Source organism: Musca autumnalis, unplaced genomic scaffold (genome assembly GCF_047663935.1).
Source record: "Musca autumnalis isolate F117 unplaced genomic scaffold, ASM4766393v1 scaffold_2, whole genome shotgun sequence".
Lineage (NCBI taxonomy): Eukaryota > Metazoa > Arthropoda > Insecta > Diptera > Muscidae > Musca > Musca autumnalis.
Window position 1 is genome coordinate 253243799 of NW_027411755.1, and position 20102 is coordinate 253263900.

The following is a 20102-nucleotide window of genomic DNA, read 5'->3' on the forward strand; positions in this document are numbered from 1 at the left end:
TTTTCATTTTTTTTAAATTACAGCCAAAAAACTTCGGAAGATTACTTTTGCGCCACCTTGTACTTATTTTATTTCTTTTTATTTTGCTTTGACAATGCGCGTTGTTTTCTTTTGCCGCAATTGTCATATAAATGTCAAATCAGCAGTTTGACAGATTTTTCACTTTTTTCACCACGAAATTTGTCGAGCAGAAAGTAGTAAAAGAGAAAGCCATTTGGTATGCTCTCTCTTAAAATTTGCTTCAAGTTTTACTTCTGAGTTAAAAATGGTAAATGTGGTAAACTTTAAGAAACTTTAACGTACAGGAACAAAGCTTATACTTCTACATTTATTGTTTTCTTTTTTGATATGCGTATATTTTTTTATTTCTAACAATACTCTCATGGCAGAATAAGAAGGTAATCTCATTTGAAAAACCCGTCCTTGAGCTGCCAAATACAACCATGCCTAAAAACAATATAAATGTTGTTTTTGTAATTGTATGTCAATGACAACAATAACAACATACTGACATACTATTTGTTTACGTTCTGTGAAATATTTGTTTATATAAAGGAGAATTAAATATTTTCGTAATTTGAAACAAAGAAAATGTTGTGTGATGTGCTAGAAATCGTGGCTAATGCGAATATATTAAAGTGCTGTGAAAATTCGCTAAAATCCTGTGTAAAAGGTAGTTGGGAAATATCCATTGCAGCAGAAGAACCCCGAAAGCCAGCTGCCAAGGAAAACATTACAAATTATTAAACATTACAAAAACAAATTGATGCCATGATCCGGCATGGGGATTGAGACACACTATACGCTGCATTTGTTTTGTTTATGGTTATGACTGTTTGTGGTCCTGGTTACAGAATTTTTGAGTCTGGAACAGAGGAACCAGAACCTGTTAACTGAAATAATACATCAACGAACATATGTATTTGGATTGCTATAACAACATCCAATTGATGTGCCGTAACAAGCGTCAACCTTATGCTCACAGCGAACAGGCCGGTAAGTAATTGGGTTGGAGAGAAGATTAATGGGTTTATATTTATGCATTAAATGTGTGATGATTGTTACAGGTGAAACATTGCTGAATTCCCCGTGTCCGTGGTGGCGGAACTAACCAATGAGGGTGTTGACAAGCGGAACATGTTGAAATTGGCTCCTGGTGGCTATGTTAGTCGTTTTGTCATCTGCCGAATTTGCAGTCGTTTGCCTTAACGAAGAGATCCAACCTTCCTCAACCCAAAATAGCTAACACAAATACAATAAACGGAGCGGTTAACCTAAATGTGCTAACAACACTTTCCTAATTAAATTGAAAATAAACAGCATAAATATTGTGTCATTTCGGGGTCCATACCTTCCGAAAGTTGTTTTCCCCTAGCAAAAAAATAAATAAAATGTTGTAGCCATGAATACTTTCCATTTATTTTATTGATAAACATCAATGATGCGATAATACACATCATCTACATTGGACATTTCCTTGCGCAAAAATAATATATGTATAATAAATAACACAAATATATACATTAACAAGTTATGTAGTTTGTATTAAATTAACTATTATTATTTAAACGCCGTTGTCCATCTTGGAACTGGATGTTCTCTCAATAGTTTTCGTGTCAAACAGCCATTTAGTTGGGTTACCGTAGGATTTATTGAGGTTTTGGTGATTATATGAGGAAGCAAGCAAGGCCCATGTTTGAGAGAAATATTACAATGTGCAAAGGCTGATACTGTCGTTCACTCCTTTCATTTATTGACATTTTAAAGCTTTTGGGCCAATATGGACTTGACCAAGAAACACATTGGGGGTTATTCTAAACAAAAGTACAAAAGTTCCCCGCGAGTCTTGCCTTTCTGTCGTTACAACTTAAGGCAGAAAGCGAAAAACTCACGGGGAATTTTCGTTCAGAATAACCCTAATTATATTGCTGTAAACGGGATCACAAGGAATACTTTTGGGAACAATTTCTAGTCCATCCTCGAACATTTGAATTGTATGTTTGGAAGATTTTAGGCCATTATCTCAAGAAGTATGTCCACGAAAAAAATCCTGCATGCTGCGTCCAAACTGCACTTATGCCAAACATTTTGTGTGGGAGACACCTAAGGGATGAGACCGATACAGTCTATCATCTATGCCAAGAAGAAATATTACGATGTGCAAACTGGTTCCTTACCCGTACGCACCATATCAGCGAAAAATATTGAATTTTTTTTAGGGGTTGTGCCGGAAAATGTGGACTGATATGGATCATCCTCGTAATTGATCAAAGTTTGAACATTATATTACGAGGACCAACATGTGGACCACATCGGCTGATCCGTTCGAGAGTTATCTTGCAGTCGTACGGACGAACTGGGATAATCGACTCCAAATGAAAAATTTATATTGAAAATTTGTAAATAATTGAAAATAAAATAAATTGAAAATGTAAATATAATTGACATATGTATGTGTGTTTTAACATATAAGCTTTGTTCCAGAACTAAAAAGTTTTTACAATTTTTACGACTTTTACACATTTTACCCGAAAAACCGTTCCCGTACACAAAAAAGTTGTAAAATGTTCACTTCTCTTTGAACAAAAATGGCGCTGAATGACGCTCTCTTTAAAAACTTTTTACTCGACAAATTTGAGCGTGTAAAAAATAGTAACATAGTTGCCGGCGTCTGATTGGCTGATACGCCGACTTTGACATTTGTTCCAGTTTTTTTGACGTATTTTCCAGTTTTCCGTTCCCGAACTATTTTAAAAAACTTTTGTGTGAGAAAACATTTTTTACAATTTTCTCTTTTACGAGTTTTACTATTAAAAAGTACGGGAACGAAGCTATACATACAAAGTTTGTCAAAATCATTTTGTCAATGAAGGGACGGCAAAGCGAATACAACTCTGTGGGTTGTGAGCGTGAGGTTACCTTGTATCATTGTATCATGCAATACTCTATGATATATATTTAGGAACTATTCGGTTCCCAGCAACAAATTGGCATCTGTGGATGCAGTTTAATCAGTACAAGTGTACAGTGCAAGTGCCGTTAAAGTACATCTTTTCCTGTGAATTCACTTATGAATTTTACAAGAGAGGGCGCAGATAGGATGCACTCCATTTTCGATCCAAATCACGGCTTTTAATGCAGTGCTTTGCATTGAATTTAAAGGCATTCTTCGGATTGTGTTTTTAATCAGTCTAAAGATGCAATAAAAATTCAAGCCATTGCGAAATATCCCAGAATAAATAAAGTGCATTTATTATTTGTGTAACTCAAGTAAACAAAGAACTTTATTATATAAACACATATTAAAAAAGTGTCCATTAAATTCAGTCGCAATTGAGCTTACTTCCTCCGTTATCCGAAGCAAGTTGAGTTTAAGCATTAAGCTCGATAAACTTATAATTTTTTTATATAGCCGGCCTTCGGTGATTTAAGACTTTCTGCTAGGAACAGGTGCAAGTTTAAGGCACGGGAACAATATAACTTTTAAATTGAACCTTCTTATCTATGTAGCCGACATTGGCTTAAGTCTCGTTTAGGGGCACCTCTCGTATCGGGCTGAAATTTTCACCATATGTAGTCCTTGGGACCCTAATCACGACTATATATATCTTTCCCGGGGGAAGTCCATACTTCCCGAGATATGGGTCTTGACACTTTACTATTTTTACTTGGGCAATATGGGTATCATTTTAAAGCTCGTGGTGAGTACTTTTGATTGCGTTTACGACTTTTGCTCCTATCCATAGGAGAAAGTCTTAAATCCCGGCAGTGTTACATATATTAGTTACATAAATGTATCATCACTATCAAGTGTCATCACTATCAATATGAGTAATCGGTATCCTTACTAATAGTTAAGTATCTAGAATTATAGATCACTAGTTATAAGTATACGCTTGTCATTGTCTATTCTCAACTCAGAGTGTAAAGACTGAAATAATAAACACTTTTTAAGTTAATTACAACTTTGTCTTTCATTGTATAAAAACACAACATGGTGTCAGGAGTGAGTGTTGTCTAAAGCAAGCAGTCAAATAAAAAGTTAAAAAAAAGTCAAACAACCGTGTGCAAACAAAATGACTGAAAACGTAGTTAAGCCGAGTGCAAGTTTTTCTTCGTCGTTGCCAAAATTATTCTCATCCACAAATTTGGATAATGAAAGTGCCGCTGAATGGAAAAAGTGGTGGCAACAATTTGAAATATATTTATTGGCCACAGGACTTGACAAAGAGTCTGAAAAAAGAAAAATTGCTATTCTATTGCATTCGATGGGTAGTCGCAGTATGGAAATTTTTAATGCCTTCAATCTTGATATGGAAAAGGCAACAATGTCTGAAGTGAAATCCAAATTTGACACATATTTTGAGCCGACAAAGAATCTAACCATGATTAGACACAAATTTTTCGTGCGAAAGCAGAAGTCTGGTGAAAACATAAGTGATTTTGTTACGGATTTGGAAAATTTAAGTACAAACTGTGAATTTGGTGAATTGAGAGAATCGTTGGTTAGAGATGTTTTTATAGCCAACATGAATTCGAACATGTCTCATATTCGTCAGCGTCTTTTGCAAGAAACAAATCCACCGTTACAAAGAACCGTTGAAATTGCAAAAACAGTCATCATAGCCCAACAGAATGCAGAGACAATTATGAGAGAAGAGAGTTCTACAACAACAAATGAAAACGTCATGCATATTACTCGTCAAAGCAGAGGTAGTGGCAGAAACAACAGCAGAGCCAGCAAAAGGGGTAGCAGCAGTAGTTCTCAGCAGCAACAATATCGTCAGCAGCATCACCATCAAAACGAACAGTATAAAGACAACAACAATAACAGCTGTGGAAGATGCGGTCAAAGGCACAGATTTAAATGCCCAGCAATGTCAGCTAAGTGCAGGTCATGTAATGTATATGGTCATTATGCTAAATTTTGTTTTAAAAATAAAAATATTAGACATTTAGAGTCAAATCAAAACAATAGTGAAGAAGACAAACAATTTTTCATTGGCACATTAAACCAAAAGCCATATTCCAAAGAGTCGTGGCAACTATTGATTACTGTCAATAACAAAGATATAAATTGTATTCTTGATACTGGTGCAGATATTAACGTCATGTCTTTAGAAACTTTTAAAAAATTAAATATTAAAAGTGCTCTATGCAAATCAAATGTGCAATTATCAGGTTTTAGTGGAAAGAGCATACCAGTAATTGGTCAGAGTGACATAATTTGTGAAATTAATGGTGAAAGTAAATCAATTCCTTTTGTCATAACAGATATTCAGTGTCCAACAGTCTTAGGGTTGCCAACTTGTACAAAAATTGGTATTATTAAAAGAGTCTTTGTATTAAGAGAAAATAATTTCAAACAAATTGTCAATCAATATAATGACGTATTTAATGGTCTTGGGTGTCTTCCTCCTGTATGTACGCTAAAATTGTCAGATAATGCAATTCCATGTATTGATCCGCCGAGAAAGGTTCCATTTGCCTTGTTAAATGATTTGAAAGACGAACTAGATAGAATGGAAAAAATGCAAGTAATACAAAGAGTCACAAAACCGACGTCTTGGGTTAATTCTATTGTCGTAACAGTTAAAAAGTCAGGTGATTTGAGGGTATGCCTTGATCCCAGAAATTTAAATAAATACATAATGAGAGAACATTACCAATTACAAAATATAGATGATATCAGGTCAAAGTTAAAAGGAGCGTCTTGTTTTTCACATCTAGATGCGTATTCAGGTTTTTGGTGTCTCAAGCTAGATGAAAAAAGTTCTGATTTATGTACTTTTCAAACTCCATTTGGTAGATATCAATATTTAAGACTTCCTTTTGGTATAAATGCTGCAACTGAAATATTTTATAGAGTCATGAGAGATCTTTTGGGAGATTTAGAAGGAGTTTTAATATTTGTCGATGATATTTTGGTGTATGGTGAAACAGAGGAAATTCATAATAAACGATTAGCAAAAGTACTAGAGAGAGCAAGAGAAATAAATTTAAAACTTAATAAGAATAAATGTAAATTTTCACTGAAAGAAGTAAGATTTCTAGGATATGTTTTTAGTCAAAAAGGTGTCAAAGTTGATGATGAGAAAGTCAAAGCAATAAAGGAAATGCCTGTCCCAAAAAATAAAGGTGATTTGCAAAGATTTCTAGGCATGGTAAACTTTTTAGGTCCATTTATTGAAAATATGTCTGAAAAAACAAAAGTTTTGAGAAATTTATTGAAAAATAATGTTGAGTGGCTATGGGATGAAAATTGCAAACAAGCATATCAAAATTTAATTACAGCAATCTCTAATGCTCCAGTTTTGTGTCACTATGATGAAAAATTACCATTAGTATTGTCTGTTGATTCGTCGAAGTCTGCGACAGGAGCAGTTTTAATGCAAAATAATAGACCTATTGCTTATAGTTCAAGAACACTAACTATGTCTCAGGAGCGTTATGCTCAAATTGAAAAGGAGCTATTTGCAATCCAATTTGGATGTGATAAATTCCATCAGTATGTATATGGTAGAAAGGTAATAATTCATACTGATCACAAACCTTTAGTTTATTTATTCAAGAAACCATTACATGAAGTCCCGGCTAGATTACAGCGTATGATGCTAGCTTTACAAGCTTATGATTTAGAAGTCGTATATGTACCAGGAAAAGAAATGTATATTGCAGACACATTGTCAAGAGCAGCATTAAAAGAAAATTATATTCCTCATTATGAGTCTGATTTAAAATGTCATGTAAATGCAATATATTCAAGTCTTGCAGTCAGCAAACCATATTTAGAGAAATTGGCTAAAGCTACAAATTCTGATGCGAATTTGCAAATTTTAAAAAGTTATTACCTTAATGGATGGCCAAGTAGTAAAGACAAGGTCCCAAACGCTTTAAAATCTTTATGGAATTTTCAAGGTGAAATACATGTATTAAATGAGATAGTCTTTAAAGGAACAAAATTAATAGTACCATCTTCTATGCGTTCAGAAATGTTAGAAAAGATACATAAAGGTCATTTAGGTATTAATAAATGTTTAAACATGGCAAGAGAAATTTTGTATTGGCCCAACATGTCTGTTGATATAAAAAATATGATTGATCAATGCTTAGTATGTGCAGAATTTAGACCGTCAAACACAAAAGAGCCTTTAAAAAACTATGAAATAACAAAATTTCCTTTTCAACAAGTAGGTGTTGATCTAATGTATTTTGATAATAAAATGTATCTGATAGTCACGGATTATTATTCAAAATTTATTGAGATTGGATTTTTAAATAATGATTCTACGGCTGATAATGTCATAATACATTTAAAATCTATTTTTGCTCGTCATGGTATTCCCATATCGTTAGTGTCAGATGGGGGTCCACCATTCCAATCTTTAAAATTTAAAAACTTTTTAAATGAATGGGATATAGAACATATTGTCACAAGCCCATATCATGCAAAATCAAATGGTCAGGCTGAAAGTTCAGTTAAAATTGTTAAGAACATTTTAAGAAAATGTAAAGAATCAAAAACTGATCCATATTTAGCATTATTGCATTATCGCAACACTGAGAAAAATAACTTACCGTCTCCAGCACAACTTTTGATGTCTAGAAATTTGCGTATAAATATTCCTGTCCTATCAAATAAATTGAAACCAAAAGTTGTGAAATTTACAGAATATAAGAGGGCTTTTGATAAAGAGAAAGAACAGTCTACCAGATACTATAATCAAAACAGCAATGAGTTAAGTCAATTTAATATAGGGGATAAAGTATATTTTAAAAGAGATCCAAAACTAAATTGGCTTCCAGGAACAGTGGTAGGAATAATGAATTGTAAAAGATCATATTTTGTTCAGGATGAAAGAGGTGTTAAATACAGAAGAAACAGAATACATTTAAGACCAAGGAAATGTGATGACAATAGAAATACTCAACGGGACATGTCTAATCTATCTAACTTTGAAAACATGCAAAATACAATGTCTCATTTTTCTGATCTTCATTCGGGAACAATCGTGGAACATGAAATTGAACAAAGTCATAATCCGGTATTAAATAATAGCATACATGTGGAAGATCATCAAGGTATTTCTATGAGCCAAGATGTAGAAAATGAAAATAATAATCCTATAGAGAATCGACCTTATATTACTAAATCTGGTAGATCTATAAAAACTCCAAAAAGATATGTTCATTGAAATTTATAAATTGAGATAACTAAAAGAAACTTTGTCAATTAAAATTTTGATAATATAATAAAACTTTATCTTGAGGAAAGGGATGTTACATATATTAGTTACATAAATGTATCATCACTATCAAGTGTCATCACTATCAATATGAGTAATCGGTATCCTTACTAATAGTTAAGTATCTAGAATTATAGATCACTAGTTATAAGTATACGCTTGTCATTGTCTATTCTCAACTCAGAGTGTAAAGACTGAAATAATAAACACTTTTTAAGTTAATTACAACTTTGTCTTTCATTGTATAAAAACACAACAGGCAGAAGGCCGGCTACTTAAAGAAAACTTATAAGTTTGGAAAAACTTTTGTTCGCCTAGCCCACTTTTGCTCCTGTCCATAGCAGAAAGTCTTAAATCTCGGGAAGTATGGACTTCCCCTTGGAAAGATATATATAGTTGTGATCATGGTCCCATGGACTACCTATGGTGAAAATTTCAGCCCGATCCGAGAGGTGCCCATAAATAAAGTAATGGTGTTAAAGTAGGACTTTCCTGAAATGTCAAGACCCGTATCTCGGGAAGTATGAAGTTCCCCCGGGAAAGAAATATATAGTCTCGTGAATTACCTCAGAAGTTTATGCACCCTTTTTTGTTTTTGGAAAAAAATGATTTCGCCAGCGGCGGGTGGGGATTAACAAACTGGCTTGTTTTGTAGGGATCATTAAGCAAGTGCATATAAAATGTATTCAACGGAGTGCATTTTTCATAACCCGGTGTGGACTGCATCGAATCATAACTCCATATGCACAACATCCAAAATTGTTTGCTGGGTTGCTTTCGGTTCATCGATGGATCCATTTTTATACCCTACACCACTATGTGGGGAGGGTATTATAAGTTGGTTTTGCCCAAAAAGTTTTTAACGCATTGAAATAATGGTCGTAGACCCATACTTATATATACCAAAATGAATGTCTCGGCGAGCTGAGTCGATCTGGCTATGTGTGTCCGTGCGTCAGTCCGTCCGTCTGTCCATCTAAACCTTGTAATCACGCTAGAGGTCGCTATTTTGATCGGATCGTCGCCAAATTTTGGGTGTTGTTGAGGGTCTCGGAGGGGAAGAAGCCTATTGATTTTGGTGATAGTCGAATAATATTTAGGGGTCGAAAAGGGCAAAAAACTTAGGTGGATAAAAGGACAACGTTTTTTTCCAAAGCGAATATCTCAGCTTCTATATGGGGTATACCAAAAGCAAAACATGACAATGAAAGTAGAAAACATCACCTTTCTAATGATGTAAAGTAGGTGCTCGTAGGTGATCAAACAACGAAGATATCACAATAGTAGCAAATAAAACCCCAATTTTCATTTTTAATTAATTATAATGACGAATATCACAGCTTTGGTTGGAAACTTTCCAAAAGCAAAGCCTGACTATGAAAGTAGAAGATACCGTCTTTACAATGATGCAAACTAGGTCGGCGTAGGAAACCAAATAACGGAGATATCGCTATAATCGGAAATACATCCCATTTTTCTATTTTTTTGGAAATCACGCTACAGGTCGCAATTTTGATGGGATCGTCACGAAAATCTGAAGGTTAATGAGGGTCTCATAGATGAAGATGGTCGGATAATATTTAGGGGTCGTAATGGGCAAAAAACTTATTTGCATAAAAAGACAACGTTTTTTTCCAAAGCGAATGTCTCAGCTTCTATATGGGGTATACCAAAAGCAAATCCTGACAATGAAAGTAGAAAATATCACCTTTCTAATGATGTAAAGTAGGTTCTCGTAGGTGATCAAACAACGAAGATATCACAATAGTAGCAAATAAAGCCCAAATTTTCATTTTTGCGATTTTAATTATAATGAAGAATATCACAGCTTTGGTTGGGGACTTTCCAAAAGCAAAGCCTGACTAGTAGAATATCCCATCTTTACAATGATGCAAATTAGGTCGGCGTAGGTGACCTTCTAACGGAGATATAGCAATAGTCGGTAATACATCCCATTTTTCCATTTTTTTTTTTTTTTGAGATCACGAGGGTAAGTGGGGGTATCACAGGAGAAAAAGCCTATCGATTTTGGTCATGGTTGGATAATATTTAGGGGTCGGAATGAGCAAAATATTTATTTGGAGAAAAAGTCAACATTTTATTCCAAAGCAAATATAAAGGGTATACAAAAAGCAAAACCTGGCGATGAAAGTAGAAAATATCACCTTTACATCGATGTAACGAAGGTTGTCGTAGGTGGTCAAACAACGAAGATATCGCATTAGTCGCTAATAGAACCCAACTTTTCATTTTTGCGATTTTAAGGGTTGTTTACACCATCTATCAATGTCGTATGAGATGCCAAATTTTCTCCCTGCGCATGTTGTACGCATATGGTCTGTTCCTTTACTTTTGAAAATGGTAAAACTGGCAAAAGTAGCAAAAGTTGTAATCTACTTCCATATGAACTGTATGGTGTCTGAAGTAAAGGAACGCTTTTCGAGTAAAAAGTTGTAAAACTTGAAGATTCTTGCACGTAAAGGAACAGGGCTATAGTGTAACCACTATGAAAATTTTCATCTATCAAAATGATTTGGCAACTCATATGTAATTTTTTCATTTAGGGAGCGCTTTATTTGATACGGCATTCTCGTATGTAAACATAAATTTGTCAGCTGTTTTCTGACATTCTCAAACAAAAAATGAAAAACAAAATCTTTTAAAAAAGAAAATGGAAAGGTATGTATATTTAAATATTCAGTAAAGTAAATAAATGGCGTTTATAATGTTATTTTCAGATCGATTGGTCGAAAGAAGCAGTCTTTGAAATGATTGTTTGGTGGCAAAAACATGAATGCCTCTGTAACTCCAAACACCAATTCTACCAATTCAGTTTCCTTCAACCAAAATTAAAATTTGCGCAACATTGCAACTCAACAATAAATGTAAATAATGACAAAAACAGCTGTTTTTATATTTTTAGGTTATGTCATACCATGGTAGAATAAGAAAGGTATGACAGAGCTCACAGCTGATTACAATTTTTTTTCTGTTAGTGACCGATTTGTGTCAAACCCATTTTTTGTGTGTTGTTTTGATTGTTTTCATTATGACAAATTTCAAGGAGCAAATATACATACATACATAACAGAATTTTCTTTTGAAACAAAAAGAATTTTAATTGAAATAAACATAAAGTTGACACAAACGATGATGTTAAGAACTGATTTCAATTTAGCGTAAAATGAATACATATATTCAAATTGAAATGGACCGCTGAACATTTCATGAAATAAAGGACGAAAAGGCAACTAGGCCCTGCCTGTCTGGCTGGAGCGCGCGATAAACCTCGAACAACAGATCAACCGATTTGGTCAAAAATGTTGCCCTCTTTTTATTTGTCCAAATTTAGATCAAGTTTAAAAATACTGATGCACAAAAGTTCAAAATTTTTCGCAAAAATGGTGCGCATCATTGTCCCGGGTCTCTCGATGAAAGTAACCAATTTGGTCCATACTTTTTATACCCTCAGCCTTTAGGCTATGAAGGGTATATACACTTTCATACGGGCAAAATGTGCTTCATCGAAATAATGGTTTTAGACCCCAAGTATGTTTGAACGAAATGTGTTTCAGACAATTTGGAGTCGATTTAGCAATGTCCGTCCGTCTGTCTGGCTGGTTGGTGCGCACTATAACTCTCGAACGGATCGGGCGATTTGGTCCAAAATTTGGCTCTCGTAATATTTTGTGCAAACTTAGTTTAAGTTCGTACCCTTCGGGTACCTCCCACACAAAATTTCGGATAAGTTCTCTTTAAGAACTGCTCTCTAATCACTTTGATTTTTGTTGAAACAACTTGTATTCGCTGCCTCAATTACGATGGTAACAATTTTGGCAGGAGCAAAACCCGAAAGGCGTAAAAAACCGCTATGGCACCATATGTAGTGGCCGGAGATAAGTCTCGAACTGATCAACCGATTTGGTCCAAAATTTAAAAAATATCTACTTCCAAAATAAAGCAATAGACAGGTCTGTGGTAAGGTATTCGGTGCCAGCGTGGTATGCAAATGTGAGTGCTACGGAGTGGAAGAACATTAAAACCTGCCAAAAGTTTTTTCCGGTGCATCAGCACAACAGAATGTTGTTGTTGTACCTACGTGGTTGCTACCGCCATGAGCATCCCTGCCACATTCTAGTGGACAATCTACAAGCACCGGGCAAGTCAGGAGAGATATTCATGAGGTCCAAACGTATAAGCGAGAGCAGGTAAGGCTGGTTTGAATATCATCCACACTGATGTAATAGCGCAGACAGTACATAGATAAAGTATGAATGCCGTACTGCCAATCAAACACCAGCGGTTTTAGGTCATTTAAGATCTGGAAGATGCAGCCGCCTCTATTTGTATTGGGCCCGAATTGATACCACGATACCCATCACATTTATTTGTTTAGCTGTCCAGATCTCCCTCACATGTCTCATGATTTTTTATGGACGCAACTAGACCAGGTTGCCGAATTCTTTAGTCTTGATACAGAGGAACGGTAACCCGATAACTGGAATAGTACCCGAATATATCTGCGTTGCTACAGCAACAACATCTGTAGCGGTAACGTTTTTTAACATTTTATTAATTTTGAAAATAGAATATTAGGTTTGTCCTTTTACGTACTGAACTTTACTGAACATTGTTTCTTCAGTAAGTCCCAATTTACATTGGGCGAGTTTACTTGCGGCAATTGCCATTTTGAAGGAGAGAGAGGTGAGGCATATGGTAACCCTTTGCCTCTCAGCACCCTCTCTCACCTACAAACTGACAATTGCCGCAAGTAAACTCGCCTAATGTAAATTGGGACTAATGTTTAGCAACATTTCAATTATACAATTGTCAAAACTTTACTGAAGAAAAAATGTTCAGTAAAGTTCAGTACGTAAAAAGACAAACCAATAATATGAAACAAACATAAACAAAAACAAAACTTGAAGTTTGTCATCGTTGGCAATTTTGAAAGAAAGCGGGCATACGTGTAGGGTTGATTTTCTATGGTTTCTTCGAACCTGTTCTACCTTCCTTATTCTACCATGGTATGAACGCACAAATTGAAAATTGTATGGATGACGTCAATTTTGACAAACATAGAGAATGTCGAATGGGTGAAAGAAATGGCAGCTCATATGACATTGATAGATGGTGTAAACAGCCCTTTAATAATAATGACGGATATCACACCTATGGTTGGGGACCTTCTAAAAGCAGAGCCTGACTAAAAAAGTAGAAAATCGCATATTTAAAATTATGCAAAGTAGGTGGCGTAGGTGGTCAAATAATAGAGATATAGCAATAGTCGGTAATGCATCCCATTTTTCATTTAATCGCGCTGCAGGTCGCAATTTTGATTGGATCGTCACGAAATTTTGGGAGTTATTGGGGGTCCCACAGAGCAAGAAGCCTATTGATTTTGATCGGATAATATTCGGGGGTCGGAATGGATAAAAACTTATTTGGGAAAAGGTCAACGTTTAATTTCAAAGTCAATAGCTCTGTTTCTTTAAGAGGTATAACAAAAGCAAAACCTGGCAACGAAAGTAGAAAATATCACCTTTATAACGATGTAAAGTTGGCTGTCATAGGTGGTCAAACAACAGAGATATCGCAATAGTCGGTAATACATCCCATTTTACGATTTTTTTGTAATCACGCTACAGGTCGCAATTTTGATCGGATCGTCACGAATTTTTTGGCAGTTGATGCGGAAGCCTATTAAACTTGGTGATGGTCGGACAATATTCGGGAGTCGGAATAAGCAAGAAGCTTTTGTGGAGAAAAGTCAACGTTTTTTCTTATGCGAATATCTCCGCTTCTGGTAGCAGTATTCCAAAAGGAAAGAGCGCCAATGGAAGAAGAAAATATCTCCTTTATATTGATGCAAAATATCGCAAAAGTAAGTAATATATCCAATTTTTCAATTTTTTGTAATCACGCTACAGGTTGGAATTTTGATTTTTTGGGAGTTGATGCGTGTCCCACATAGGAAGAAGCTTATTGATTTTGGTGATATTCGGATAATATTTAGGAGTCGGAAAGGGAAAAACTCATGTGGAGATAAATTCAAAGTTTTATTCTTTGTGAATATATCGGTTTCTAGTAGGGGTATTTCAACGGCAAAGCCTGTCAATGGAAGAAGAAAATATTACCTGTACATTGGTGTAAAGTAGGTTGGCGAAGGTGGCCAAACAAGGGAGATACCACAATAGTTGGTAATGCATCCAATTCTTCCATTTTTTGCAATCACGCTACAGGTCGAAATTTTTAATCGGATGGTCACGAAATTTTGGTTGTTTATGGAGGTCCCAGAGAGAAAGAGGCATATTATGTTTGGTGGTAGTCGGATTATATTCCCTTAAAGAAATGTTTACCAGTGAACAGCTTATGCACTGGGGTAGTGGTGTAGGGTATCACATGGTCGGCCCCGTCCCGACTATAGCCTTTGCTCACTTGTCTTTTTTGAATATGTTATGTCAAAATTTTCTTTATGTTGTTGGGGAAATTACAACAAAAATAATTTTTGTATAAAGGGATTTGACATTTCATATTCGAACAGCTGGTGTGATACCACTACCTTTGTAATTGTGCCATGCTGGGTACACATTGTCAGTTTTGAATGTCGATATTTCGCAATTATCGATAGCTGTCAAACCGTCCAGCAACCACAAAACATTCTTCAGTTGCAGTTCCAGCATTAGTCTCTTGCAATCGATATTTGCGAAAAATCGAGAGTTAGAACTGATCGTGTGTACCCCGCTTAGAGTTCGTCCGATTGGACCATAGCACAATAATACTGGTAATATACCAAAAACAGCTGATTATCATTCTAGTTGTCAAAATGCTTTATTGTGATTAAAATCACATACACAACGTAACCAAGCAATTCACAGTAATGCGTTATTGTGAACAAATGTTGACGTTTGTCTCGGTCCACACTTGATTGATTTCATCGAAAAAAATCATGAAATTATGAGTTCTTAGATCGAGTTTTATACTAAAGTAATTTTATAAAATTACTGCAGTGGGGAACTCGATCTAAGAACGCCTAATTTCATGAAATGTTTTCAATGAAATGGCTCCGGGTCCACGGACTTTAGACTGATTTTGAGCAACTGATGTAATGCCTTCTTATTCCGCCATGGATTGGCCTAATGAATGAAAAGCACGACCTGTAGTGTGATTCTCCAAATCATTTTTTAATTAGCGACAAAAATGATTTTAGTTTTTAATTTCAGCAATTGCGAGAGAAGTTAAAATTGTATATGAAAATTTTAAAGAAAAAACTTTTTTCTGTAAAAGGTATAGTTTTCCTGAGATTTGGCATAAAAAATGAAGTGTTAGAGAATCGGGTTCATTCAAAAGTTTTGCGCTATAAATAAATGACTACAAAATAGCGGAGATATCATTAAATCTGTGTGTGACTATGTTTATTAAGAAAACAAAAGCTTTTGGTTGTATAAATAAATTAAAAACTATAAAATCGAATACATATAAAAAAAAAACGAAGGCAAGAAGAATATTTCGTTTTACATTTAAGGTATCACATCGGTTCTACGTCTAATAATGGTATTACTGGAATTATTATTCATAATAATATCTTCAGGTCGAGGTTTAATTTCGTAATGCATAAAACCATCGACATCGTCCAATTCCTTGGAAGAGAATTTCGCCAATAAAGTTCCTCGTCCTGCATATGGAGGTATATATTTAAAGGTTGAGGCTGCTGTTCCGCCAACAGGTATTTCAGCAATCTAAAATGAGAGAGAGAGAAGCCGATTTAAAACTCATCTTTAAGGCCCAAAGAATAATATCTAAAGGCCCACACTCAATCAGCTCGTTGCTTTCTTTATTAGTTTTCTTGCGTCATTCCTAGTAAAAGAATAGTGACATTCATTATTCAAATGAGGCCAGAAAGCGAAGAAAGCAAGCAACGTGCTTAAGGTAGAAACACAATGAAATACGCCGCTTTTTCACGCTCAGTTTCATGTAAAAGACTAAGGCCAAATACTACCTAATTCAAATGAATTAAGCAGCATTTGAATTAGGTAGTACTTGGCCTTTAATATTTTACATGAAACTGAGCGTGAAAAAGCGGCGTATTTCATTCTGTTCACACCTTTATCGAGTTTGCGCCTATAGATATTATTCTATTTGTCTTCGTAGTCAAACGCAGGAATATTTCATAAACGGTTTTTAAGTTTATAAAAATAGGCGTCTGACTTCGCAGTTAGCAAACTAACCTTAAACCTCAGTGGCTTCTCAATACCAGGTCCTTCAATGTAGAATATACCCTTTCTCACTGGTATGGGTAGGGGATTTGTCAATCGAACTATTACATCCACAGGCTGTCGTGATACAATATCACCCTGGAAACTGAATTTAATATCAGGTTTGCGTACACGAAAATCATCCATGGCATAGTATTCATAGTCGGTATTTTTCACCAAAGCTGCACAGGAAATGTTAAAAGTGGCCTAAGAAGAGAAAAAAAAAAACAAAAAAATTTTTAGCATAGACCGTTAACACATCCAACGTTTCAGTAAAGTTGGGCGTCAAATCTTATATAAGAATAAAGAAAGCATCGCTCTATGTAGCCCTTGCTCTTATATTCTTTTATCAGAAATGACGACCAACTTTACTGAAACGTTGGATGTGTTTACTGCTTATATGAAACCCATAACCTTACCTGCGTCGATAATTTCTTGAAATATTCCTCGAAAATAACCTGCATGCGTACAAACTCCGTTTCTCCCGCTGGAATTTCAACATCAAAAGGCATTGATTTGATCAGTTCATTACTGATGCCCGTGTACTGGGCCGATTCGCAGTTGAGTTGACCCACTGCGGTGTGGGCCTTCTCCTTCGATTTATTTGTGATACTCAGGATAACCGTGAAGTTTTCTCCCACCTTAATATCATCATTTAGTTGCATATCGAATTCCACTTCATTAAAGGTATCATTCAAATAGTAACGACTAAAGGCATGCTGCGACTGTTTCAATGCCTTCAGCGTAACATTTCGTTCCTCTTCCGTTTTCTCTGCATATTTGTAATCACTGGTTATATCTTCACGCTCCCATTTCAAAACGGCTTTGGTACTAATAAAATGTCCTATGGCCATGGTATCTTTGCGCAATAGTTTTATGGGTTGGAAGGGTCCATTGTAACGCCAATACACCTTGTCAGCATTTACCTCGGAAAACACAAAACCACAATCAAAGGGCCTTAGGATTTCACCATTTTTCACAGCAGCCACTGGGGCAGGGCCAACACGATACATATTATCCGAAGCTTCTTGAGGAGTGGCATCCACCGCTTGCCAACCATCATAGCTAAGGCCATTCTGGCCAACCCCCAAATCAGGTCTGGTCATCCACACCTCATTCCACACATGGTAATTCCATATGGAATCTGTGGTCTCAGCATCTAATTTTTTGTTGTTTTCATCAATAAAGATATCCACAGTCAGTGAGGCCTGGGTGTCGTGGGCCGAGGAGTAGCAGGTCACAATTCTCGAGGGTATACCCAATGTGCGGGCAATTGTTGTTAAAACTCCAGCAAAGTTCCAACATTGACCAAATTTCACAGGTTTCTGGGTTTTATAGAACTGTTGAATAATCTCGGTGGAACCAATCCATTTCGTGGGGGCAATACCTCCAGAAAAGTCCTCTGTCCAGTTGCCCAAAATAACACCATCATCATCTACGGAGTTTATTGCTGCTGATAATGCTCTAGCCACCCGAACCGGATCACCACGAAATGCTGCTGGCACCCTACCTACGGTACCCAGCAATTTTATCGAACATTCCAAAACATTTCTTTCAAATTGTCCCAATTTCCAAACCGAAGGTCTTAAACGATTATAAGAACCACGCCATATCAAGGTGGTATCATGCATTACATATTCCTTACGCTTATCCCGATCTGGCATATAAACTTGATCTTCTGGACACCAAGGATTGAAGAGGACATATATTGGCACAGGGAGAGTAAATGATTTGGAACCATCTCCCAACAACTTTGTATCAATATCCATTCTCCATTCGGTAACCGGACATGTTGCTGCAGGCTTAATTAATACAGTCAAACTGTTTGTTTCATGGGCCTCAATGCCAGCACCCCATTCCAGAGGATCTCCCAAATAATCAATACCATCACGCGGTACCAAACCAATCAGTGTACCATGCCCGGGATTGGGTTTCTTGTCATCAGCCACAGTGAATATGAAACTAATGGCATCACGACTGGGACTGAAATCGCGATTGAAATTAAGACGTATCCGAAACGGTTCACCACGACGCACAATCAAAGTATCTTTGGCAGCATAGAAATGATCGGTGTGATGTTCATCATGATTTTCATCACGGCATAAATCTACGCTTACAATTTTTAGAACAGCTTCGGAATCGGCGTCTGTAAAGAGGGGAATGAAAAAAGTCATTTGTTAGATGTGCTATTTTGTTACTGATATTCCATTGAATTAACGTTGGGCGCCACTGTGGTGCAATGTTTTGTACGCCGGAGACGGCGTTATAATGGATAATGTAAACACTATGGAAATTGTAAATGAAATCCACTGGATTTCATAAATGTAAACATGTTATTTAAATTGTCAACTTCATTCAATATACACCAAATACAACACTGTGTTTAAGCTATAGTGTAAATGTTCATTTATTCTTAAAGGCCTCGGCACATACGGTCCGTTGTGAGTGGCGTCACGCTTTAAAAACATCAACCACATCAAAAATGTGTAATGGCCCCGGCACATACGGTCCGTTGTGCGTCGCGTTAGGAACAACAACCACATGAAAAAAGTGCAAATGATGCCAAGTTTGTTCATGAAGTTTTTATGTGGTTGTTGTAAAGCGACGCTCAACGGATCCGTTGTGTGATGCGTTGCGCGATGAAATCAACAACCATATGAAAAATGTGTAAGTGATGACAAATTTGTTCTTGAATTTTTCATCTGGTTGTTGAAACGCGACGCTCAACGCGCCGTATGTGCAGAGGCCTTAATGGGCCAAATACATACGGTCCGTTGTGTTACGCGTCGAAAACAACAACCATATAAAAAATGTGTAAGTGATACCAAGTTTGTTCTTGAATTTTTCATGTGGTTGTTGTAACGCGACGCTCAACGGACCGTATGTATTTGGCCCATAAGTGATACCAAGTTTGTTCTTCAAGTTTTCATGTAGTTGTTGTAACGGGACAAAACAACATCCACATGAAAACTTCAAGACAAACTTGGCATCACTTACACATTTTTCATGAGGTTGATGTTGTTTTGCCGCGGCCTTTTACTCATGATGAAATAATAAGGTTGCGTAAAACGGCCAGCTCAAGATCTATTTTCTAGGTCACGTAAGTCCGAGTCCACACTAGAGTAATTTCAAAGAAATTCCAACCTGATAAAACTTGAACTGCTATAATGGGGGCAGCAAATTCAAGTTGTTACAACAAAAATCAAAGCGATTCAAGAGCAGGTCGTAAACTGAACTTTTCCGAAATTTTGTGTGGGATGTGCCCGAATGAGTGGACGGATAGGGCGCATAATTGAACCACATCTATGTCTGATAGAAATTTCACGATCTGTAAAGTATGGACCACATCGGTTACCACCTTTAAGAGTTATCGTTTGCACAATTTTTCCGAACATTCCAAACTTTTGTGGGGAGGTACCTGAAGGAGTGGACCGATATGGCCCATCTTCGAACTTAAACTAAGCTTGGACAAAATATAACGGAGGGTCCGTTCGAGAGTTATCGTGTGCACCAGCCAGACGGACGGTGCTAAATCGACTCCAGATTGTCTGAAACGGATTTCGTCCAAACATTCTCGGGGTCTAAAACCATTATTTCGTTG

At 36.2% G+C, this 20102-nt stretch overlaps 1 protein-coding gene and 2 long non-coding RNA genes across 4 annotated transcripts in view; 1 reads left to right on the top strand and 2 right to left on the bottom strand.

Annotated features, from left to right (window-relative positions):
* The first annotated feature begins 203 nt into the window (after positions 1-203).
* LOC141393406 (uncharacterized) lies at positions 204-1527 on the top strand. Its single transcript, XR_012410087.1, has 2 exons — positions 204-268; positions 390-1527. It is a non-coding gene; the product is annotated as an uncharacterized lncRNA (long non-coding RNA).
* On the bottom strand, positions 1520-2743 carry LOC141393405 (uncharacterized). The gene is made up of 2 exons (XR_012410086.1): positions 2178-2743; positions 1520-2103 (listed from the first exon to the last, which is right to left on the bottom strand). It is a non-coding gene; the product is annotated as an uncharacterized lncRNA (long non-coding RNA).
* A 12891-nt stretch (positions 2744-15634) lies between these two features.
* Positions 15635-20102, bottom strand: part of Tg (Transglutaminase) — a 33394-nt gene continuing 28926 nt past the window's right edge. For both annotated transcript variants that reach the window (XM_073971396.1, XM_073971397.1), the window contains exons 2-4: positions 16921-18647; positions 16475-16708; positions 15635-15985 (exon numbers count right to left, since the gene is read on the bottom strand). In XM_073971396.1, the coding sequence (XP_073827497.1) occupies positions 15767-15985; positions 16475-16708; positions 16921-18647 (2180 nt within the window). In that variant the 3' untranslated portion in view covers positions 15635-15766. The remainder of the gene's footprint in view (positions 15986-16474; positions 16709-16920; positions 18648-20102) is intronic.